This window comes from Ursus arctos, unplaced genomic scaffold (assembly GCF_023065955.2).
Source record: "Ursus arctos isolate Adak ecotype North America unplaced genomic scaffold, UrsArc2.0 scaffold_7, whole genome shotgun sequence".
Taxonomy (NCBI): domain Eukaryota; kingdom Metazoa; phylum Chordata; class Mammalia; order Carnivora; family Ursidae; genus Ursus; species Ursus arctos.
Genome location: NW_026623089.1, coordinates 23,259,383 through 23,284,283, shown reverse-complemented (window position 1 = coordinate 23,284,283; position 24,901 = coordinate 23,259,383). Strand labels below are relative to the sequence as shown.

At 43.5% G+C, this 24,901-nt stretch overlaps 1 protein-coding gene across 1 annotated transcript in view; it reads left to right on the top strand.

Annotated features, from left to right (window-relative positions):
* Positions 1-24,901, top strand: part of SORCS3 (sortilin related VPS10 domain containing receptor 3) — a 568,094-nt gene that overhangs the window by 434,781 nt on the left and 108,412 nt on the right. Inside the window, exon 8 of the mRNA XM_057308491.1 lies at positions 22,594-22,683. Within this exon, the coding sequence (XP_057164474.1) occupies positions 22,594-22,683 (90 nt within the window). The remainder of the gene's footprint in view (positions 1-22,593; positions 22,684-24,901) is intronic.

Genomic DNA, 24,901 nt, shown 5'->3' with positions numbered 1-24,901 from the left:
CAGGTATCGTTGTGGGAGGGAATGAAGTGGCAGGAAAATCAAGTAGAAGTTTGTCCTGGTGAGGTGAACCTTTTCTATTTCCTTTCATTTAATCTGGGTAATTTCGTGTTTCCCTCTTTCCAGTGCGAAGAAGCTCAGAACTAATTTTGTGTCGCTTGTAGCAGCTTCCCCACGTTAAGCTGCGTGGTATTATTCTTCCTTTCTCCTCCTGGCCATTTGTGATCACACGGCTGCTTTCTTTTACGTATTTATGTTTTGTTGTTGATAATTGCTTTTCTTTTTAATTATTGGAAGCCATCTCAGAGAAATTTCTGAAATCAGTGTGAGTTTTTAATCTTTGTTGGAGGGTCCGAGTTTTGAAAGTTGAAATGGGGATCAGGAAAGGCCTTATGGGGAAGGTCAGATTTGTACTGCAATGATTAATGTCTATCTCAGAAGCAAGGAAAAGGCAGGGATCCCTCATTCTGTTCATTGAAATAAAGCTGCCTCAGAAGGCTTTTGTGAGGGCAGAAAATCCTCAGACCAATAGTAGCTTCTCCTCCAGGGTTTAAACCCACAGATTTCTATCTGCGCAAGGGAGGCATCAGGGCATCAGGATAACTGGTATCTACCTCCCTTGCCAGCAGTTTACTAAAGGACAATCTCAAGAGCAGAAGCTGTAACGTGTCGAGGCTCAGGTCCCGTCCACCCCTCACGGGCGACATCTCCTGGGAGCACCGCTAAGACACTGAGGACTGTGTTTTCTGAAGGACGCTCGCTGTCGCTCCAGAGTTTGGTTTTTAAGGGGGATCCTTGTAGAGCCACATTATTTTCTTGTTTACAGTCTGAGCGGCTGCATAATAGCTAGGTGGGCATAAAGGGCTCTGGTGGCTTTGGTTTTTCATAATTTTAAGGGATTTATCTGCTTGAATTTTCTAGTTTTGTAGAGTATTGATATCCCTTATTTTGTTTTAGTGCCATCAGAGACCTACAACTGAGGAAAAATCTTACAAAAAAGGATGCCAGTCAATCCTGTCACCTGTTCCGGCCCTTTTTTTTTTTTTTTTTTTTTTTGCCAAATGTGTTTTTTGGCAGTTTTTACATTGAGTGTTAGGGAACTTGTCTCAGGAGTTATCGAAAAATGGAAGAAGGTCTCTGGCCCTCTTAACCCCTCCTTAAATAGAGTCACTCAGCTTTTGTTTGCTCTGTATGTCAGGGTTCTTAATACCTTTTTCATTTGACAAAAGCAATCTGCTGCTAAGACATGTTTGAGAACCACTTTTTGTAGCACCGTTGGCTCCATAGGTCAAAGGTCAGATGTTTTTGTCTGTGGACAACTGAGCCACTAGGGATTCAAGTGACACACAGTCCCATTTCCTTTCTCTGCAGATGAATAAATACTACGTATGTGTGTAAGGCATACTTATTTCCCCATGAGTGAGTCCTATGCAAATGTATATGTATTCAGGAGTAAAGCTTAAATAACCAAAAACCCAGGTAACCTCTTCATAATAAACTTCCCATGACATTAATTTTGCATAAAAAAAATTCACCCTTAAAAATTTTTGCCCTTCTAAAGGAAAGCTCCTCATGCCCAGTTATTTCTTTTTTCTAAACATGGTTAGTTTTGATTCTGTATCTTATGTGTGGTTGAAGGGTCCATGCGGTACTCACATGGCTCCTACAGTTTAGGAGAGACCCAGAGTTTCTGCCTCACCTTTTATTGTTCTGTTGACAAAGAGGTAAAGGTAGTCATCTTGATGGTTTTGCTTGAGGGGACCTAGTGTTTGATCTCCTGCTTTCAGCTCAGCTGAAGATGTACAGAACACTGTGAAATTTGTTAATCTGTCAATGCCTTTTCTGTGCAGGGGGCCCCAGGGCCTGGGGTTTCATAGTGAAATCAAAAGGAGCTAATCCTTCCCAGAAGAGCCCTTGTTTTAATGGGAAAGTGTCTGCCTGAAATGTCTCCGTTCCACATGGATAAAAGAGAAATCGGCTTTCCTCTGTAGGGGCAGGGGGATAGAGATAAGTTGGTTTCTGTGTTCTGAGCCAAGAAGGTTGGAAATCCTGCCTTTTCTCCTTATGGAGTAGCTTTTCTAGTGATTATCCTGGAGAGTAGGTGGTTCAGCAGTCATAGCAGTAAAATCCCTTCAGCGATAGGATTCATACCCTGGCTATTAGGGAGTGTGATGAAGAAATAAGAACAGAGCCCTAATAAGCCATCTTAATAGAATTGTGTGTCTTCACTGAACTACACGGAGCCTGGCCTCATCCCCTCTTCATGGCACAGGAAGTGGCCTTCAATGTAATAAAGATTCATTCACTCATTGAACAGAGTTTCCTTGTGAGTGCAATTGCATTAAAAGAAAAAACAGGTCTGATACAGATATCTAAAACATAAGGAAAAACCCAACAGATCCATAATTAAGATAGAAACAAAATAGTCCAGAGGCGTGGAGAAAGCAGAAAATTCAAAGGGAAGGCCATCCCAATTCTGCCAAATCCTTCTCAACATCCACAACTAGACCAGTATCAGTGTGTAGGTCCCCACTTTCAACTGCTAGTCACGTTGGGTAGATGTAGTCCAAAGAGAAGGCCCCTCTGTAGCAAGGAATCCGGTGGGCGGAGCGATGGCGTGCAGAAGAGGGGTCCTAGGATAACTCCAGTACTACAATGAAGCCAGTCAGTAATTGGGATACAAGTTGCTGTTGTTCAGAGTTGAAAGGTGTTCCAGAAGTATTAACAATTAATACGTACTAGTCGCTAGTTAACAGATATTTCTCAAGGTCCTAGAAGTATGCTAGGAGCCATGGAGCATGGCAGGGCTAGAAGACATTGTCTCTGCTCTCGCGCAGTTTAGGATTCAAGCAGCTGGTGGTCTGATGTGGGGCAGAGGACCCTGAAGTTACTCACTTGGGGTTATAGTCAGGGTTCTACCACCTACCAGCTGGGAACCACGGGGCAGCTCACTTGGACTTTGAGAACGCTCATTTCCTCATCTCTGTAGAATGGAAGGATGCCTCTTGCCCTGCCTGAATTGAAAGGTTTTGGTTTTTTTTTTTTTTTTTTTTTTAAGATTTTATTTTATTTATTTGACAGAGAGAGAGAGAGACAGCCAGCGAGAGAGACAACACAAGCAGGGGGAGTGGGGGAGGAAGAAACAGGCTCCCAGCGGAGCAGGGAGCCCGATGTGGGGCTCAATGTGGGGCTCGATGTGGGACTCGATCCCAGGACCCTGGGATCACGCCCTGAGCTGAAGGCAGTCACCCAGGCACCCCTGAATTGAAAGGTTTTTGTGAGGATCAAGGGAGATAACAATGGCTTTGAAAGGCTCTGAACGCTGCAGAGCCCTATCGGATGCAAGAATCAGGAGATTAATCCACATGCAAAAATCCTCCTTCCTTTTGTGTATGCACATTCTCTTTTAAGAGTTTTTATAAGCCAGTCATAGAAAAGATTTCTAAATCTTTTCTCCAAATTCATTTTGTAATCATTCATGGATTCAGCTCATGTATCAACATATGTGCATGATAAAATCTTCCCACATACCTTCCATCGCGCTAGTTATCGAAGAAGCCAACTTCTCATGATACACATGTAACTGTAGATATTCGGGGGTTTAATTCTCTTTCAAGACTCTCGAGGACCTTCTTGTAGCATGTTGGTCCCCAGTTCCCCTGGGGTTTGACAGTTTAAGTTCCTGCTTTAGGCACCAATGTGGGAGGTGGCAAAGCCTCTATGGCATGGCTACTGTATCCCTAATAGTTATCTTTCTGACAGAAAAAAAACCCGGAGGCAGAAATTAATAGAGTGTAATTATTCAAAGAAAAACTATTTGGCAATATTTTAAATGATGTTAATTTGGCCTTAATGGGAGAGATTTGAATGTTAAATAAATAGCAATTTCATCATTAGGGACACATTTACAACACAGGAGTTTAAAGGAAAATGAAAGAGTTTCAGAGACAGTCTTCAAAAGAAATTCAATAAAGACATCTTCAGGTGAATATTCTTGAAGCACTTTCAGAATCTTAAGTGAGGTGTTTTCAACAGCCAGCACTAATGGAAGTTCTTTAAATAGCACGTTGCTGGGATGTGTCTCCGATACAGGCCATGATTTTAGTGGCTGGATGTAAAAGTTGCTGCTAGTATTTGAAATACGTCCATGAATAAACACAAACGGGCAAACTGGCTGGGAAGTCACGATGTTTAGTGGATCTTGTGTTGAAGAGGCCCCACCTCAGGCCCTTCTGGCTCATGTTTCTCAGCAGCGAACTGTGCGCAGAGCTGACCTAGCTTCACCTTGCCTCTGCTGCACTGTGAGCCTCCTGCTTCTTGGTCTGGGCTGATTCCTCCCCAAATGGGTTGCTCGTGAGAGACTCTTTAGCCATCCTGGTGGAAATACAAACCTTGAAACACAAAGGTGTCAAGATCCCCTGGGCCAGTTAGACGACAGGAGTTGGGAGCCAGTGCGTAAGTACTCCTCTCTTCCTGTCGGGAGCACAAGACTGTGTCGCATTCTCTGTGGGTCTTCATAGGGTCCCCAGCAGGATTGAGCCCCAAGTCCTCATGGTAATAACCAGTTCAGTAACGCTCCCTGGGATGGCTTTTCCTCCCTCCTTGTTCCCTGATTTCTAATTCCACCACTTCTATTCTTTAAGATCACATCTCAAACACAAACAAACAAATAAACCAAGCAGTCTCCCACTGAAAACAAAGCAAAACAAAACAAAACTACCTGCATAACAGCCCTTGTCTCAGGCTCTACATTTCCAGGCAGAAGGAACCCAACTCAAAGAAACTAAAAGACTCTCAAATTTGTTGAGCCCCTACTATGTATCCAGTATTGTGAATAGATTGAACTATCCAAGAAAAGTAGAAAGAATCATCTTCATGCCCATATAAAATTTCTTAATCCAAACACCCGATCTCATCCCTTCTAACTTCTCAGGGACCTGGCTTTACTTATTACCCTTCTTCCCCTGTATCTTTACCATAGTCATTCCTATTTCAGACTTCCCATCAGTATTGAAATATTTTAAAATATCTACTCTCTTTAAATTAAAAAAAAAAAGAAAACAAAACTTTCTTTGAGCCCCATGTACCTATCTATAAATGTCCCATCTTACGTTCACAACCAGATTTCTTAAAAGCTGTCTATATTCATTATCCTGTTTTCTCATTTCCTTCTCTTTAACTGACTTGAGACTTCTGCCTTGTCCATTCTGTTGAAATTACTTTTGCCAAGTGCGTCAACGATGTCTTTGAATACTATCCAGACAACACATCTCGATCCTTCACTTAGTTGACCTGTCTGCAGCCCTGGGGTCTCTTGCCTGCAGTGCTTCCCTGAGCACATTTGCTCCCTTCACAATGCATGCTTCAGCTTCTCCTTCTCCCTGTCCGACGTCTGCTTCTTCCTCCTCTCCTACACAGGGGCCTCTTCCTCTGCCCACCCTTTAAATATGAACGGTTTTCAGCTTTTCGTAGGCTCCCTGTCTCTGCTCACTTCCCATGCCTTCTCTGAACAATCCTACCTCATTGATTCTTCCAGCATGGCCTCAATTACCATCAGATGCTGGTGATTCCCCAGTGTCTCCTGCTGAGACAGAGGGGCTTCAGGAGGGGCTCTTTATGTACAGAATGCCCGTCAATCCTTGAGGTTTGCGATCTCTTCACTCCATTCAGGGCTTTCCTGTGCCTGTTCCCTAATGAATGATGAAAACCTGTTTTTCCCCAAGAGATCTGATGAAGCTGCATGAAAGTTACAATACTTGTTATTTGCTAGGCCAGCATAGCAAGGAATCTTTTCCCTTAATCTCAGAGAATCGTTCTGTCATTTGCCCTATATTATAACACAAGTATTTGCTTTTCTAGTAGCACATGAATGGGATGTGTCTGGCTCCAGGGTGTCAGATTGTTTTCATTTTGTGTATCACCTTTGGGTAATTAGGAATAGCTGCATAGAAGGCTGTGTTGTTGTGGTTCAGTAGGAGAGACTGCTGCTGTTAATTAGGAGTGTCTCCATGGGCATGAGAAGGAAGAGTAGTGGCATGGATGCCGTGTGCAGTATATGTTACGGCAAGGGTGGCGCTCGTTGTGTTTAATTATCCGGGAGCCTTGTATGATTAGATGCAGCCTATGCATTCTGGTCTGGAAGGCAGATATGTTGTCCGGGGGACCACGAGTGTTTCTGTAATTCAGCCCAAAGGAGTGAGCTCAGCCGCACTCAGTCTCATCCACTATTTAAAAATCTGCACTTTCCTGTCTTCAAAGCAGGGATGGGTCAGAATGCTCTTTCCACGTAACCTCACCACCAGTTTTTACCCACCCATCAGCAAATTGAAAGAACGGTTGTCACGGTTGATTTGTAGTGTCTCACGTTTATTTTCTGCTAAATGGATGACTGCTAAGTGTGCATTTTATTTTAATTCTACTTTAATCTTCACAGGATCTGGGTGTGATGGATATCATTCTCTTTGGTGTTTAATGGAGAATTTCAGAGAGGTTTAGAGACTCTCCCTTTGTCCTAGAGCTCAATGAATGGCAGGGTCAGGATATGACATCAGAGCTGCCGTGGTTCATAAGAGATGATGAAAGAGGACAGTGATCTATTTCTCATTTTGTTTTCTCAATCTGAAGATCTTCACGTTAATCCCGAATAGCTGGTTTTCCCCAAAACTTTTCTGGATGCTGTGAAAGTGAAAAAGAGGCAGCTGTGGTCCCCGTCTTGGTGGATACCAGGGGCAGGGAAGGCTTACTCCCTCCTTGTTCAGTGGACTGTTTGTCAGGATCTGTTTCAATTTTGTTTCAGATCGGAAACTTTCTGCACCATTAACCAAAGAAGGGCTTAATGGGATTCAGTACAATGTAATCATGCCCGCACCTCTGAGAGTTGTCCCTCAGATGCACCTACAGGATTACTCAAACACCCATCTCTAGGGTGTGGGGGCAGGGGGCGGTGAGCGGCAACATGGTCAATCACCGCTCCCATCCCCAGCTCCACTTTCTTCAGCCTTCTTCCCCACTTACCTTGTACCTCTTGCCATGAATTATCCAGTTTCTCACGTGCTTCTGGCCACAGCTTCTCTTGCGTCCCATTCCTGGGTGCATGAATTCCTGAATTATGACCCAGCTGGGTCTCCCCATTGTCCTTCCCTTCCAAGTCCCAGTAAATTCCCCACTCCCTCTCGTCTAAGCACAGGAGGATGCTTTCCTGAGGCCTTCCCCTATCAAAGATAATTGTATTGTAAAAACGACAGTGCTGATAGTAAAGGCAGTTAGGCTGTGGACTGAGAAGAAGACTATTAAGTCCACTCCTCTTCGCATTACCATTCTAACTAGGATACAGATCTATTCATTTCAGAGTTTCAGCTTTTACAGATTTTAATCGCTCTGCCTTTAACTCTATCACTAGTTAATGGGGTAAACAAATGCTTTGGATTTCTGCAAGCAACTTTTAAGAATCTGATTCTGAAAGCCCTCATGATTAGTCAGAAATAAGGTCTTTTTGGAGTTTAATAGTGGCAGGGCCGTGGCTGATCAATCAGCTTAATTTGATTGAGCACCTACTATGTGCTCTGGGCTGTGATAAGTTCTGTCTGAGACAGAAGGATTGATCATTCGTTCATTCATCCATTCAACAAACATTTGTTGAGCACTTCACATGTCCCTGTTATTCTAAATGAAGGGAATATTATGGTAAACAGACCGACAATGTTGTTGTCCTCATTTTGTTTCACACTAGGTGAGGGGGTGGGACTCTGTGGCCTGACACTTGCCCTGAGCGATGTTCAAAAGCTCTTGAGAAAGTGCTAGACTTTTTCTCAGAGTAAGGGAGACCCATGAGGCATGATATGATCAGGGATGCCTTTCTGGAAAAGGCAAAGCTCAAGCTAGGTCTCCAAGTGGAGAATTGACTTGAGGAGTCTACATTTAGGACCAACCAGTGCTCTAAGAAAGAGACCCTTTTGTGGCAGGAGACAGTGTGCCACAGGATTCGATGGGCAGGTTGGTGGAGGGAGAGGGGATGGGCAGTACAGCATTCCTGGGTTTAAGTCTGGTCTCACCATTAATTCACTCAGTGACCCTGGGCCCTCACCTTTGCAAAACAGACACAGGTGGTTGGATCTAGTTTAGGGAGCATGAGGGACTGTAGGAGCTCTCTCGCCCACTCAGCTTCTTCGCCATCCATTGTGGACACCTCCAAGGCATCACCGTAGGATTCCAGAACTCCATGGAATCCAGCGTGGAAGGCAGTGGGGTATATGACTCCAGAGTTCCCTTCTCATGCTACCGTTCCACAAGTCTGCTCAGTCTCCTGGATGCTGCATTTACTTAAACATGGATGGGCAGGGGACTGTTATTCAGAAGTATTTCCCAACTTATTTCTCCAGTGCCAGAAGCAAAACAAAAGATATTTAGGATGTAGCTAATCCTTAAGAGAGTTGCTGAACCGTTCTTTCCTCCTTTCCTTTCATGTACATATACTGAGGGCACGAGGTGGGGATAGTGCAATAGATCAAAAATTAAAAAACAAAAAGTAAAGGTTCCTGCCATAGGAGGTTTTGTCGTCTAGTGAGAGAGATCATACATGTGCAGAACAATGAAGAAGAAAAATAATCACATGCTGTGATCCATCAATGAAGAAATAAACATAATTGCAAGAGCTGATCATAGCAAGGAAGGGACTTCATTAATTCATTTATTCTGGCAGTCCCTTAACAAGGATTTCCGGAGTTACTACTATCCACAAAGCACGGGACCCCACTTCGGAGATTTGGTAGTGAACGAGAAAAACCCCAGCCGCCTTCTCATGGGAGTTCACGATTCATATGGATTCTCATCTCTAATAGTTATTAGGAGGCAACAATAAAATACTGTGAGCATCAACTAAGAGAAAACTACGTGCATGCGTGCCTGTGTGTTTGTGTGTGCACGTACCTGTGTACGTGTAAAATAGCTCCGATTTTGCATTCGAGATTGGGACACATGAGGTGATTTCATGACAGGGAGATCCCGTGCACTCTTCCCTCCCCCTTTCTAAACTGGGAGTCAGAAGGTCTGAACAGAAATCAATCGCGGCAATTTATTTTTAACTTCTTTCTCCTTAGCCAGGATTGATTTTTGTCTTTGTGATCAATGCCACAGAGAATAGCTCCATGGCCCGAGCAGCTGTTCCAGCACTTGGTCTGGTCGGCCTCACATCTATCGAACAGAACATTAGAAGCCGATTATGGAAGTAATAGAATGAAGATGTTTGAAGGATGGGCCTGATTACCCCTGCCTTCCTGTGAGGAATGCCTGCAGGCAGGGGCTACGTGTGCTCCAGCCCAGGAGAGCTGCAGGGCTGGGGAGACAGCGGGACACCGCCTGTCCCCAGGGGGTGGAAGCGAGAGCGGGAGGAAGGAAGGAAGGCTAGGGAGGCACTGGAGATTCACTTCCCCTTTGCCAGCCTGACTCCCTCCCTCCTTTCCTTCTTAGCTCTCTCTTTTTCTTCCTCCAACTATTTCATCTTTACTACACCAACTGCTATTAGATTTGGGTCTGCAAGTGAAACATCTGTTGCAAAACAGAAAAAAAAAGAGAAAAAAGAAACTGATTGGCTCTTTCGCTCTCCGTTCTTCTTGGGCTTTAGAGTTTTCTGATTCTTAATCTCCATTCTCTCCTTCCTTGTTTTCTCTAATCTGGTGTGTATGTGATGGGACTGAACATAGCCACATCCCCTCTCCCTCTTACCCTGTAACCTCTAGAGGCCAGGCAAGATTGCCTCCACCTCCTCCCCTGAGAAATGCTTTCGGGAGGGGCGCACACCTCGTTGTAATGCGCAGTGGTGATTCCAGCGACGCGATTTGAACCGAGAGTCTGCCAAACCCAAGGCCTTCTGGACGATTCTCGGGGATGAATGCCTGCGGTTTAATGCCTGCGGTTTTACACCTGCCCTGGGTGGCGATGGCTTCCAGATTGCAGGAGGGAGACATAATCAAAGTGCTCTTAATATGATTGTGTTTATTATTTCGTTCTGCTATGTAATTGCTTCTTAGGTATTCTGTGTGTGCATGGGAGGGAAGGCATGGAGGTGGTGGCTTCCTTCCTTCCTCCGAAAAGTCTGATAGGAGTCCTTGTGAAGTTGATTGAACAGAACCCTTCCGTGTAAGAAACACTGTAATTCTCAGCATTTTCTTATTTAAGATTTGTCCTCTGCGTTCTTCTGTGACTTTTTTACCTCCTGGCTAATTTTCTTATTGAATGATCTGTAGTTCTTACAGAGTCAATGACATACCATAGTAATAGCTAACACGTACTGAGTGGCTGGTGTGAGCTAGGCATAGTATTAATGCATTTTGTTGTTATGACATCCTATAAGGGAAGTCTTACTCTTACCTCCATTTCACAGAAGAGGCACAGAGAGGTAAAGTCCTTTTCCTACGATCACACAGCCAGCAAAGAGTGAAGCAGAGATTTTGACCTAGGCTGTCTGATACCAGTACACTTGTTCTGCTTTTTAAATGAGAGTCACAACCTAAATATTCTTATATGTTGAGCCAATTGGGTCAAGACATGTTTAAGGGGCAGTAGGTAGGAGCAGAAAGCTTTAACACAAAGTAGCAGCCCAAAACATGTTTGTGGAGTCATTGAATGACTACGGAAGAAACGGGCAGCAGACAATCTTAGGATATAAGAGTTGAAGAAGACCCTCGTGCTGAGGAAACCAGGACCTGGGATGTGAAGGAGTGAGGAGCAGAGGGGTGTGACATTTTTGAGTCCCTACTTTGTGTCTGGCTTGTGTTGGATTGATAGGTTGTGAGTGTTCCCACCTGTTTTAGGATGAAATCGAGGTCTGGAAGCAGTTCAGTGCTTTTCCCAAAGACCCATAATAGCCAGTAGGGGTGAGGGAAAGATGGAATCCATGTCTAGGCTTCTGACGCAAGGTTCTTTATGATTTCACCACAAAGAACTAAATAAATAACCAAAAAGGCTCAGAAAGATAAATTGCTGGTAACCCAGCTGTAACTCTTGGGCATTTTCTTGAAGCAGCTCTACCTTCTTGATATGAACACCTCTGCAAAGAGACACAAATAAATAAATAAAATCTTAATAAGATTATTGAGCACTGTGGTGTAAACTTTTTATTGGAAGTGTCAAGCAAAAACGAAGCACGGTGTTTATGTCAGATACTGCACGGCAAAAACACCTAATAAAACCTACACACACCCATTGTTTCCTCTGAAGCGTCGCTTCGGGAACCAGCAACCAGTGACCCACCCTCTTGGATCTCGCTTCCTGCAGTCTCTCCAGATTTGCTGTGAGCTTTTTCTTCTTTCAAGATCCATCCCCACCTTATCTCTCCATTCCTCACTTGTTTATGTGGTACACTTTAGTCATATTCTCGTTACTCCTTTGTTCCCTCTTCAAACCCATCATCCCATTCAGCAAACAGAGAGTCCTTTATTGTTGAGAACCCATTCTTCTCCAAAGGCAGTGGGAGTGTCAATAACATTATATATATATATATATACACACACACACACACACACACACACATATATTATAATATCTATAATATAATACATATTACATATGTGTGTATATTACACACACATGCACATATATACGTATATACTCTATATTACAGGGTGTCTCTGTGTGTGTGTTGTGTGTTATGGTAATTCTAGAAGGATCATGAAAATAAGCATTGTAAAGTACTATGGTTCTGTGGGGGTATTTCTCCAGCACCTGGCCTTTACCCTGCTCAGGGTAGCACAGCATTATCACTGGTATTATGTTGTCATTTGTACATCTTATTAGGCTTGCTTTTACAAAGAAATGGTAAACTCTATAAGGTCCCATGGTACCTGATGCAGCCTGGGCACAAGAATACTGAATAAGTTTTTGCTCATTGGTTGATAAATGCAACATACAGTTGCAGCATTGGGGCCAGTATCCATCATGAAACGTCTAAACGTGAGCAGTGTTCAAGGAATGATGGGAATGTGGCCGGACCCTTAATTAATACGTGGATTCAGTGGTAGGTGGAGAGGAACATCTTGTAATCTGTTTCCCACAGGAAAGCACACTCTCTTATCGCCATGTTGTGGTGTTGCCAAACACTCAGAGGAGTATTTGATGTAAAATCACGACCCACTTGTGAAAACCCATGCAATTATCTCCACTTTGTCTTCTTCTGATCTTGACTTAGCAGACACAGACTGAAGCAGCCTGACAACATGAAAAGAGCCTGGGGTTTCAAGGCAAAAGTTCTGTCGTTGGCTTTGAGCTTCACCTTTTAGTAACGAGGTGACCTAAAGTCAGGCCCCTTAATTCTAAAATGGGGATGTAATTAGACCTCCCTCACAGGGTTGTGCCCTGACCAAATGAGATTCAGTCCAATAATAAAAACTAACAGCAGAAAAGAGAGCCCTCTACAAATATTAGTTGTTATGACGTGGGTGCCAGGTACTAAGAGAAGGTAAAATGGGAATGTAGCACATTATCTACCATAGAAAATAGTACAAGAGACCTAAAAGGTACCAGCTTCCCATAATTTAGAACAGCAGCTGGTAAGTGCAACGAGAAGGCCGCAAAGAGCCCTAAAAATCAGAGGAAGAAAAGATGAATTCCCCCCGGGAAATTGGGGTGGGGAGGCTTCCTTAGGGAGGGAGTTTGTGATGCCAGTCACTGTGATTTCATTGATGCTGGAGGCTTCTCGTGATCTGGGTCATGGTAAATCCCTCCAGGTAATTGGTCCTAAATTAGCCATTCTTTGGAAAGGCTCGCAGGAGACACTTCAGGCTTGTTCCAGGTTGTGCAGTGTAGGGGATGTGGTCAGGATTTTGAGAGCCAAGCTCAAGTCCAGACTCTGCCACTTTGGAGCTTCACGAGCCTGTGCGGTCAGTGGACTTACCAGTAGAGTGGGACTGCAAAGTCTCTGCTCCGGGTGGTCATCGTGCACAAGAGCAGACAGCGTGTACAGAGTGTGAGGACAGAGCTTGACTCTTCAGCGGTGCTTCTGCTGATGGAGGACAGGAAAGGCCTGACATGGAGAGCGCACTGGGGAGGCTCCGAGCAGCAGTTGGCATTTCACAAATATTCATGGCTCCTGGGGAAGTGGTAGTGTTTCCTGAGAAACAGCTTGACAGATGGTTTAAATCTGTCCACTGCTATCCCAAAATTCACTCATGAGGCACGCAAATCCCATGTTGGCGAAGTTTTGCTGTCGTATCCAGCAGCCCACACGTATTTCCAAGGCCGTCTGGAAACCCCATGTCCCAAAGAAGCATCCCTGATTCTCTAGAAAATTAATAACTTTGTTTGCCTTGCCCTTTTAGGTTATGTAAAATATCTTGAACATATCGATAAAATTAATCATTCTAAGTGGCTCTGTACGCCTGTCGTTCATCTTGTGTGGCTGAATACACTTCTGTTCTTTATCTCTGCCCATCCATTTCCTGCTTCTCTTGTGACATTCCTTATTGCCCACTGGTCTGTGGATAGCTATAGCCTCACTGGCAAATTTCAGTGCCCCCCCCCCAGTCAACGGGGCGGGCCTATCTGGACCATCAGCTTGATTTCTGTCTTAGTCTATTCATACTGCTATAGCAGATAGACGATAAAACAGAGTCTTATGTACAGATAACAGAATCTTTTCCACAGTTCTGGATGCTGGGAAGTCCAAGATCAAGGTAGCGGTGGATTTGGTGGCTGAAGAGAGCTCATTTCCTGGTTCATAGACACATGGTAGAAGGGGCAGTGGAACTCCCTGGAGCCTCTTTTATAAAGGCACTAATCCCATTCATGGGAGCCCCACCCTCATGACCTAATCACCTCCCAAATGTCCCACCTCCAAATATCATCACATTGGGGATTAGGTTTCAACATCGGAATTTGTGGGGAACACAAACTTTCCGTCTACAGCAATTTTCCAGTGAAAATACTTCTAATATCTTTGGGTTTTTAGGTACACACTACAGGTCAATTATAACATTCTAATCATTACATTGTAGAACACTTTACAGTTCTGTGAAAGCATTTTATTATCTCATTTACTGCTCTGTAAGAGAGGGTAATTATTTGCTCCCTTTTTATAGAACAATAGCCCTGAAACTCCAAGAGATTAGTTACCATGCCAAAATGGCATATCTGAGAACTGGTTAAGCTGAAACTAGAAACACAGACATGACATATACCAGGACCTCACACCCTTCTTCCTTCCTCTCCTTTCCCACTATTTTGTATTTATTTTCTGAAATTCTGGCATACTAGAGAAAAGACAGAGGCTGGTGTCTGGCTTGGGAATATTTCAGTTAATGAATTGACCTCATAACATCCACCTGTAGAAAGGAAAAAGGCTACGTGAGGTCTCAAGTCGATGAGAAAACTTATGTAAGTGTACAAAGACTACAGAGCTAGACTCCTTATGGTACCTGCCCCGCCCTCCCATGTGCCATCTTTCCTGCAGCCACATGAAGCTCGCAGTCCACCAGGAACAGGGCCATTTCTGAGAGGGGAAGGGGGGGATGTTTTGGCAACAAGTTTTAACATGTCACTTTAGGGTTCCATGGCTAGTCCTTTCTTTCTTTCTTTCTTTCGTTCTTTCGTTCTTTCGTTCTTTCGTTCTTTTCTTCTTTCTTTCTTTCTTTCTTTCTTTCTTTCTTTCTTTCTTTCTTTCAGGCAGCTCTGGTACCCTGATCTAGAACACTCAAAGTAGATTGTTTAAGTTTTGGCTTTTTAGCTCTTATTCATTGGGAGTACCAAGGTGCTCCCAAGTTTTGTGCTCCAAGATGACAATTCAAGTCCTTATTTGTTCTTTTTTATTTCTCCACTTACCTTTGCCTTTTTATCTATGAGCCCCCCAAAACAACAACAACAACAACAAAAAGAACACAAAACACAAACAAACAAAAAAACAACTAAGAGAGGGAAGGCAGGGGGCTTCCATCCTGAAGCGTCAGATGCACATTCCAAGAACTTCTTCCCCTCCCTCTAAGTCATGAAAGCCAGAACAGAAAGATAAGCCTTACACCCAGTAATGGTTCAATCTCTGGCACGAAACACAATGGCTTCCTGGTCTCCATAGGTGTCTTCTCCATGAAATCATCCTGCCTGAAGGCCCCAAGAAGAATTTCAGTCCTCTATCCCTGGTCACTTCTGACCAGGTAGCCCATGTGGCTACGACAGCACTTCCTGAAGCCTCCAGTTGGCATATGTAAACCGGCACCATGGTCTACCCCCCAGTTGGCCCCAAGATGTTATAGGGGTACAGGCAACTGTCCTCTAGCTCAGCAGGGGCAATTTCTATGCACTGAGAACTTAGTGTGTGCCAGCTTCAGGGCTAATGCTCTTTACATGCTGTACTGTTTACTCCTCATGGCAACATGTTGATGGTTAGTATTGATGTCTTCACTTTCTAGAAGAAGAAATTAGGAAGGTTAAAGTAATTACCTGTCCAAGGTCACCAAACCAGCAAGTGGCAGGAGCAGGATTTAAACATAGGTCTGGGATCCCAACCAATGTCCTATAATGCTAAAAAATCAGAGGGAGGGTCCTCTTTGAAAAAATGTAATTGGAAACTTACCAAGTCTGGACCTTTATTTTATTTGAAAAAACAGACTCAGAGTCAGGCAGACTGATTCCTCTTCTAGTACCGTGGATGGTCTAGTCATAAGTCTTTCCCCCGTGCTACTCTAAGTCACCCCCTTTTCTCTCCTTTCCTATGATTCCCAGTGGGCAGTGAATGTTCCAAGAAGTCTTGGCAAGGGTGGGTGAAGGTGGCAGTTCTTTCTCAGTATGTTTTGGCCAACCTCAGGATTCACCTTCCCTCCAGCACCTCCCTTACACACACACACACACACACACACACACACACACACACACACGCACAAGTTGAGAGAACAATATTGACTTCAGTGTCGACTATCTTGTTCCAAATCTATTCTTGGTGAGGTTATTTTGGGGTTGTTATGTTAGGGTTCCAGTAAAAGATTTTATTGTGTTAGGACCCCAGTAAAAGATTTTATGTGCAAATCTGTTTCAAAGGAGGTTCAGCCTCAGCACAGTCTATACGTGGTAGGTAATAGACCCACTCTTCCTAGAAACAAGCGGATAAAACTGCATATTACATTAATATCACACAGCCTCCGGGACATAAAATGAGCAAACACCAGTTTGACAAACACTAAATTCAACATCAAACAGTCTAGCAGAGGAGATGGCTTGCTGGTAAGATGTCATGTTGTTTCAAATGCCATACCAGAAGTTTTGATTCAGACCTCTAGTGTGGTGCCTCAGCAAAAACACTTTTGGAAAATGAGCTTAAGTTGGCAGGGGCAATGTCAGCTGCCATGGAGAAGCCGCCAGGACCATCCCAACACTTAGAGCAACTGCCTGATGAGACCTGTGGCTGTGTATTGACTTTGTGGTCCAGCAGTCAAATCCTGCTCCTTTGTTCTTGAAAGAGAAATGTGATCTTTGAAGGAATTATGTAAGTGGAGAGGAAGAGAAAGGCCTAACAATGTCAAGATTTATTTTAAATAATCTGAATACAATTAATGAGCAAAGAAATTGGAAAAGTTAATTGTGCATCCTAACAACTGTGCTGTTCCCTTTTGTTTCTTGAAGGAGGAGGGAATGCTGCAGGGGCTGCGTGGGAGTCACTAATGGAGGCCTGTACAGGTGGCCACTTCCCTCGCTTAGGCAGATTATTCACATCATACTGGGCCCAGCAAGGTCTTCTAGCTGAAAAACCTTCTAAATGTCGTTTCCTACATTTCTTGTGCCAGCCAGAATTCTTTCCACTCTGGTCGCTTTTATTCACAAATCCTAGTAGCAGCTCTGTTCACTCCCGTGCAACAGTAGAGCATTGATTTCTCAGGGCTGAGAAACTGATATGATCCCTCACATAAAAAGATCTGCCTTGTTGGTAGGTATCTTACCTGCGAAATGGGAAGTTGAGTGACATGGGATCTATTCGCCTCCACAGAGGTTGGGAAACCTGACCTAGCCTGAGGGACCAGCATCAGCTTTGCAGTCAGATAAACTTGGCTTCAAATTCCAGCTTCACCATTTACTTGCTGTGTGTCTTTGAGTATGTTGTGTAACTTTCCTATGCCTCAATTTCTCATCTGAACATAAAATAGAAGGCTAGTATGTACAGAGGAACAGGGCTTGGCATATACTATATACTCAGAGAATGTTATATCATTAATATTTTACCTTGTAGGGTACTACTAATATTACTACAGTAATAATGTAATACTAATCATTACTGTTGTGGATATTAAATAATATCATGAATGTAAAGCACTCAACATAGTAGACACCCGAAAATGTTAATTTTTCCTTCTCTTTTCAGATTACCTATGCCCACTTACGAGTTCTAGAGATATTACAAGTTTTCCTCTATCTATGGCAGAAACAGGCTCAACATGACTCCAGGCACTTTGGTTCCTTTTTTTTTTTTTTTTTTTTTTTGGCAGATTTCTCTCTCTCCTCCAGGGCAAGCCATCTTCCTGAATCAAGGAGAAATGAAAAAATAAAAGATATGTCAGGTTAGACTTGGTTACGGCAAGAATGGGAACAAGTCAGAAGAGACAGATGTGTTTAATGGTCAGTGCATTTGTCCAAAGGAATCATTTTCATTGGCCAGGAGCCCAATTAAACCTGTAAAATGGAAATCCAGAAAATCAGATTAACGAGCCAGTCATTAGTGAGGAAAAGACCCAGCTAATTCAGTGTTTAGCATGACGGATGGGCCCAGAGCAAATAATTGGATGACATTCATCATATGTAAAATAAAAGGTGTCACTGAAAGGGAAAGTGGTAATAATCTCTGGGATTTACAATGCCAGCAGATTTGCTTGTGAGGAAGGGAAAAGTTCATCAAAATAGATTAATAGTCACTAAACTTTATTCTTTCCTTGTGTGGTTGCCAGAGAGCCACGCAAATAGTTAGTGGAGAGGCAGCAAATGCATCAGCGTGGTATCCTCCCAACACTGTGAGGATCCGGCTCCTAAGGAGGGGTGCTAGAGATAAGTTCCTGTGACCATCTAGGAACTGGGTGGGAATGGAGAGTTCTTCTGTGCTTCCATGGTTTAGTCACTAAACAATGGAGGAAATCAAACTCAAAGTGTCTCTGGTTGAGTGGATTAATCCCCACAATTCATTATTCAGTTAGTCAGTGAGTATCGATCCCCTGCTCTGTACCTGACATTTTGGGGATGTGCTTATTCCTAGCTAAGGCCTTGGACACAGGTGAGAGTCAGAGGTTGGCTGTAACAATGAAAGTCTGTGTGATGTCGAGCAAGTTAGTTGACTACTCTCAGCCTCAATTTCCTGACCTGTAGAAGTACTATATATTATATCATATATAATTAGAATCAAATGAAGTATGGTATATAAACTGCTTATTGTCCCATTTTCTGTGTAATAAGCTTTCATTGCATGGTAGTTATTAGTAATCTTGTTCTTATTACCTCATATCCTCTCTTCTATGAAGACATTTTTAAGATACGCCATCAATGTCATAACAGATTTTCTGGGAATATGAAGAAAGATAAACATATATACACATGCCAATTATGGGCATTTTTATATGTTTTTTAAAAAAATCTTGGAGTCAAGAAAATGTATTGTTGTTATAGTGAGATGAGTAAGGTGAATGGAGAACAGGGAGGAGGAGAACAGGTCTAGAGCCAAACTTTGCTAGGTTCAAATTTATCTTATCTTGGGCAAGACAGTAAGTACCTTATAGTCTCTGAAGGATTGTCCTGAGGATTAAACTAGATAATTTATATAATGGCTACATGCAGTTCTAGAGCATGGTAGATGAACTCAGTAAATGACCGTGGTGTCATGATTTTTATTATTATGTGTTCACCAATCACTGGCCATGAGCCCAGCATGGCCTAGGAATCAGGGAGGTTGAAACCTTATAAGAAGACATGGAGGGAAGATTGTAGGAATATGTGTACCACAAGAGTAAATGTTGAAATGGCTGTAGGAATAGAGAGAACAAAGTTTAAGAGTTGAGAGGAGAGAGAAATTGTAATGAATGGGTGGCATCCAGAACCCTTCCGTGAACCCATGGGTGTTACAGTGAGGTTAAACCATCAATTAGATGGTCGCAGGTACAAAGGATACAGCCAGGACGAAGCAGAACTGCAGGAGCCAGCTTGGTATCACTAGGAGATACTCTCATAGGTACTGGAAGAATCTCTGGCCTCCTGGAGCTTCATCAGCCCCTTAGTAGTTTGGATCATCCTATCGTGTATCTGAAGAGTAATCCTCAGCTTTGATTACTCAAGCACAAAGTCTTTCAGGTCGTTTGTGTGAGCTTGTAGAAGAGAGGGTCTGTGCTCATGCAGGGCTGTATCAGGCATGGCTGGGCTGAGTGCCCAAGTTGGTGGGGTCCATCACCCTGTCGAGGAGACCACTCTGTTCTCCTTTGGCTCTTGGTGATTTGGAAACCCCAAGGGACACAGTTCTGTTTTATGGTACTGATCAGATGCTTGGTGGTGCTATCACTTTGTTCCCTGTGGAGCCAACTGGGTCTTCTCAGGAGAAGCTTCTTTTAATTGCTGTGCTCTGGCCAGCATTCAGTGACAGGACTAGCCTTCTCTGATGCTGCTTTACTTCCCCAGGGCAAGCTTGGTGACATTCAGGGTGTCCTGTAGAGAGCTGTTTTTTAAGCATATGATAAACGACCAGAGCATATACTTTGGGGTTTAAAAACTTTATCACTGGGTATGAGATCTCCTTTGGGGGTGATGAAAATCATTTAGAATTACGTAGAGGTTGTGTAACATTGCAAATGTGTTAAATGCCACTGAATTGTACATTTTCAGATGGTTAATTTTATGTAATAGGAATTTCACCTCAATTAAAAAAAGACTTAATCATCATCATCAACACAAAATCAGGAAAGTAGCTATATCTCAGAGGGAGGCCGGGTCAGGGGAGGTGTATAGGGCATGGGGACACAGAAGTATATGTCAGTTGTCGTTAAAGTTCTAGTTCTGAGCTGCTTGGGGTGGGGTCCCTGGACCAGCAGCATCAGCATCATCTGGAAACTCATTAGACAAGACAATTCTTGGACCTCATCCCAGATTGATCACTCAAAGACTCTATAGGTGGGGCCCAGAAGTCTGAGTTTTTTTTTTTTAATTTTTTATTATGTTATGTTAGTCACACTACAGTACATCATTAGTTTTTGATGTAGTGTTCCATGATTCATTGTTGAGTTTTAAGCAGCTTTCCAAGTGATTCTGATGCAGTTTAAGTTTAAAAACAACTGTTCCAGTTCTTGGGTTGACAGGCGTACATGTGTTGGTTTTATAATTTATAATTAAAACACTACTTCAAAAAGATGATACACACTGCTATGTTTATTGCAGCATTACTGACAATAGCGAAATTATGGAAGCAGCCCAAGTGTCCATCGATACTTGACTAGATAAAGAAGATGTGGCATATATATATACAATGGAACATTACTCAGCCATAAAAAATAATGAGATCTAACCATTTGCAACAACATGGATGGATCTAGAGAGTATTATGCTCAGTGAAATAAGTCAGTTAGAGAAAAGCAAATACATATGATTTCATCCATATGTGGAATTTAAGAAACAAACAAATGAAGAAGAAAAGACAAACCATAAAACAGACTCTTTACTATAAAGAACAAACATATGGTTGCCAGAGGGGAGCAGAGTGAGGGGAATGGTGAAATAGGTGATGGGGATTAAGAGGATACTTATCCTGATGAGCACTGAGAATATACAGAATTGTTGTATCACTATATTGTGTACCTAAAATTAACATAACACTTTATGTTAATCAGACTGGACTTAAAAAAAAATAAGAAATAGGGGCAAGGGAGGAAAGAAAGAAGGGAGGGAAGAAGGAAAGAAAGAAAATTAAACAAACAAATAGGATCGAACAGGGACTAGTGGTGACTGTGTATTTAGCACCAAAGATTATATTTTAATCTGATTCTATGCAGTTGAAATTTATTTTAAAAAGAAAAAAGCTTCTTAGCAACTCATTGATCTGAATATGCCCCACCTCTAAGTCAGTGCAGAGCAATATAGATTCAGAACAGATATGTTATCAAAAAGCAAAAACCAAGGGCACCTGGGTGGCTCAGTTGGTTAAGTGGCTACCTTTGGCTCAGGTCATGATCCCAGGGTCTTGGGATTGAGCTCAGTGTGGGTTTCCCTGCTCAGTGGGGAGTCTGCTTCTCCCTCTTCCTCTGCCCCTCCCCCCCTTGGGTGCTCTCTCTCTCAAATCAATAAATAAAATCTTAAGAAAAACCAGAAAAAACAAAAGTCCTGGAATACAAGACATGAATGGCTCTAATTAGGAAATAGAGATGCGGAGATAGAGCTGAACACTAGGGATCAAACCCATCTCTCCTCTTGATTCATAGCTTAAGTCTTTGCACCAAGTTTTTCCCAAGGTTCTGCCTTCACGCGGACTCTAACATTTGCTCTGCCTGGCAGTCTGTGTGCTTCCAATCTGTGCAGAGCTGGGCGAGCCATGGGAGATTCCACCTCTTGGAGTGAGGAGCAATGGGTGGCTTTCAATAGAGATGTGACACCTCGCCTGCTCCCTGCAGCCGCTGTGGATGGGCGCCAGGTTTGGACTGGAGTGGGAGGACTGGCCCGTCTCCAGCAAGTGCTTGGTGAGAACAGAGTGGGGGCCTCCAGTAATTGCCTCCTTGGCACAGCAGCCGGGTTGCTATTGTCATCCTGCTATTTTCTCTGAATAGCCTATGGTGTCCTCTCTTGTGAATATTAATGTCTGCCTGAGTTAGGATGATTGGGCTGAGAGCAGCCATCTGCAGAGCTGTGCCATGTTGGCAGGACTTTTCAACAAGCCCAGACCAGAGGACCATTTCTTGGAGTGGTTTCCAGGTTCCTATAAGAATCCATCCTTCCCAAGTGAGATTACAGAGCTTGACTCCCCCAGCCGTCAGATGGCAGAGCTGGGACTCAGACCCAGGATTTCTCACTTTCCTATCCAGAGCTCTTCCTCTGACCTTTGAGCCCTTTAAATAACTTGCCCATGGAAAGGACCAAAAAATACCCGCTCAATGCATGGATTTGTAAATATGAAGGAAAAAAAAACTGTGCTCAGATCAGAAATGAAATTAATTTCAAAATAACAAGAGCTTTTGAGCAATAGTAGTTATTAGGTTCAGGGACAAAAATTCATTTTACAATCATGTCATGATTGCAAAGGATTAGAAACTTCTTTTAATGCAGAATAAATCGATCATGGGTACATCCCACATCAGTAGCTTCCATTTGCAGTTGAAACTATTTACTAGGTGTGTATGTTTGCAGAGCACAGTGACCAAATATAGAGTCCCTGCTCTTACCAAAAGTGCCAGCCATTGGGAAAGACTGTTGTCATTGCTCATTTGTTGTCTTAAGTGTCACGGCATGGGAACAACTTGATGCTATGGGCCTGGAGGCCTAACACCAGCAAGGGATACTCTCTGAAAGGTTATCACAAACCTATTGTGGCTGTTGATGGGGAAGCTAATACTTTCCAACTTGGCCGTGATCCCTGGCACCATCTGACTTCTTTGTGTTTCCGTTATGATCCAGGTGACAACCGGTGGAAGAGCCAGCTACTACGTGTCCTATCGGAGAGAGGCCTTTGCCCAGATAAAGCTGCCCAAGTACTCCCTGCCCAAGGTGCGTACAACCTACCGTCCTGGGTCCTGCCAGACAAAGCAGCAGGGAGAGGCTGCCAGGTTGTACCATGGGGAGGTTTGACTTCTGCCTGGGAGATAGCTGGCATTGAGCCTGACTTGCCACTGTGGGGTTCTGGCCTCTGCTGATGGCCCTGAACCTGGGTTCTCTATTCTCCTCTCAGCAGGGTATGCAGGCAAGAGCTTTGACCCCTTATGTCTCATATATCCTGTATAGCCTGGGGTCATTTCCCAGTGAAAGGGGAGCTAGCACTCAGTCTCTTCTGGGAGTCCCTCCCTCTTGCAAGGCCCTTACTGCCAAACAGAGGGAGAGGCCCAGAAGGGCCCAGGCTGGAGCCCAGACGCTGTATGTACACGTGCATAAAGGTGCACAGGTGAGTCTCGTGGAGTTCATGCTTCTTTCTACATTTTAATGCCAAATGTTAATGCAGTGCCTGTGTTTCTGCTCCCTTCTGCCACTATGAGTAATTAAAAAGGAATAATTTACTATAATGTTAATATCAAATGATGGCATTTTAACTCCTCTATTGGAAAATCATAAAACTTACTGTGGACTCCATCCCTTGTGAACAATGGCTTCCTGGAGGAGATGGATCTTAGAACCTCAGTCTGAACATGGACAGGATACAATTGCATCACCTAATGAGGCTGCAAAAAAGCCAAGTCTCTGGTTGGACACATATCAAATGTAATGTTGTGAAGATCTGTGTCTGTAAGCTGGTGCTGGGAATCATCCTGAAAGGCTCAGTGAGTACAGAGCGGGGGGTTATGGGACAAGAAGGTGGGTAATTGTCTACCCCTGGTTGTTTTATTCATTCATTCATTCATTCATGCATATATGCATGCATGAATTCATTCATTAATTTTGATCCTTCTTTTAGTCGTCCATTGAACTGTTCTTTCTCCCATTTAAGCTTTTACTCTGTGCCAGGCAGTAAATTAAGCTCTATGGAGAGGATAGAAAAGAAGCCACAAATCAGTCCCTGCCTTCCTGGAGCTTATATTCTGGTAGAGAAGAGAGACACTGAACAAGTGATTGTGGGTGTAGGAAGTGTTACAGGTGTAGAAGTTCAAGGACCATTGTGACATAATAGGTGGAGCTTTCCTAGAGGGATACCGAGGACAAGTTTCCTAAAGAAAGTAAGGTTTAAGATGATACAAGAGGGTTAAGGAGTTAACACTGCAAACAAGGATTAGGAAACCAACAGAAAAGTCACACACAGACCCTATTTTAAGAAAATATGGTTCATTCAACAAATGGAAACACCATCTCAAGAGACTGAGTTGCAGAGAGAGAGGTGGAGAGGCTGAAGGGATGAGCAGGGACTGTATGAAGTAGCCTCAGGCCATGGGATCAATTTCTCATTTTCTCTACCCTCTCTGTGAGGCTGGTATGGAACCATTACATGGCACGTGGTTGCGGGATGTACCCATCAGATATTCTAAACCCATGCAGGAAAGCACTATCCCTGCTTGGAGAGGATGAGGAAGGGGAAGTTCATAATCATGCTCTTTCTGAAGGAGACACCTTGCAGTAACTTGATGATTTCCATGTATTGGTTCAGAAGTATTTCCGGACCTTTCCAAACCATATCCCCCATGTAAGGCCTGTTCTGTCTCTGCATTGTGTGCATATTTGATGTATTTTTAACCTTCTGAGGAAAACAAACAGTTTGCTCCCCTGGGCAGTGTGGCTGCAGGTGGGGACAAATGAAGCCTGGGATTGATCACAACCCTGGAACACTCCATTAACGATCAGCAACCCCATGGCAATTTATCGCGGTGGAGTACCATCCGCGCGGCCCCTTTTATAGAACTCCATCCAGTGCAGCTTCATTAATATGAGGGCTGCTGTGAAAATAGCTGGATGGTTATCGATCCCCTTTATTAGCCAGCGTTGGCTCAGATTTTCCTAGCCTAGGCTGAGGAGGTGAGGACAGAGGGGGTTGGAAGTGTTTAAAAATGGAAATGGCTTTTAAGCAAGTTGTTGCTGTTCCAGGAGCGGCGGCTACTGTCGGGCGTCTTGCTTAAAAACAAAAACAAGGAGAAGCTCCCTGTCATCGCAGCCCTCACACCTCTCCTCCCAGCCTGTCTGTTCAGAACACCCTCCCCTGGGGCGCTCCGTGGCTTGGAGTGTTTTGCAGAGAATGAAATGAACACCATTAATAACGAGTGGCATTATTAGGGGCGGCAACCTTGTG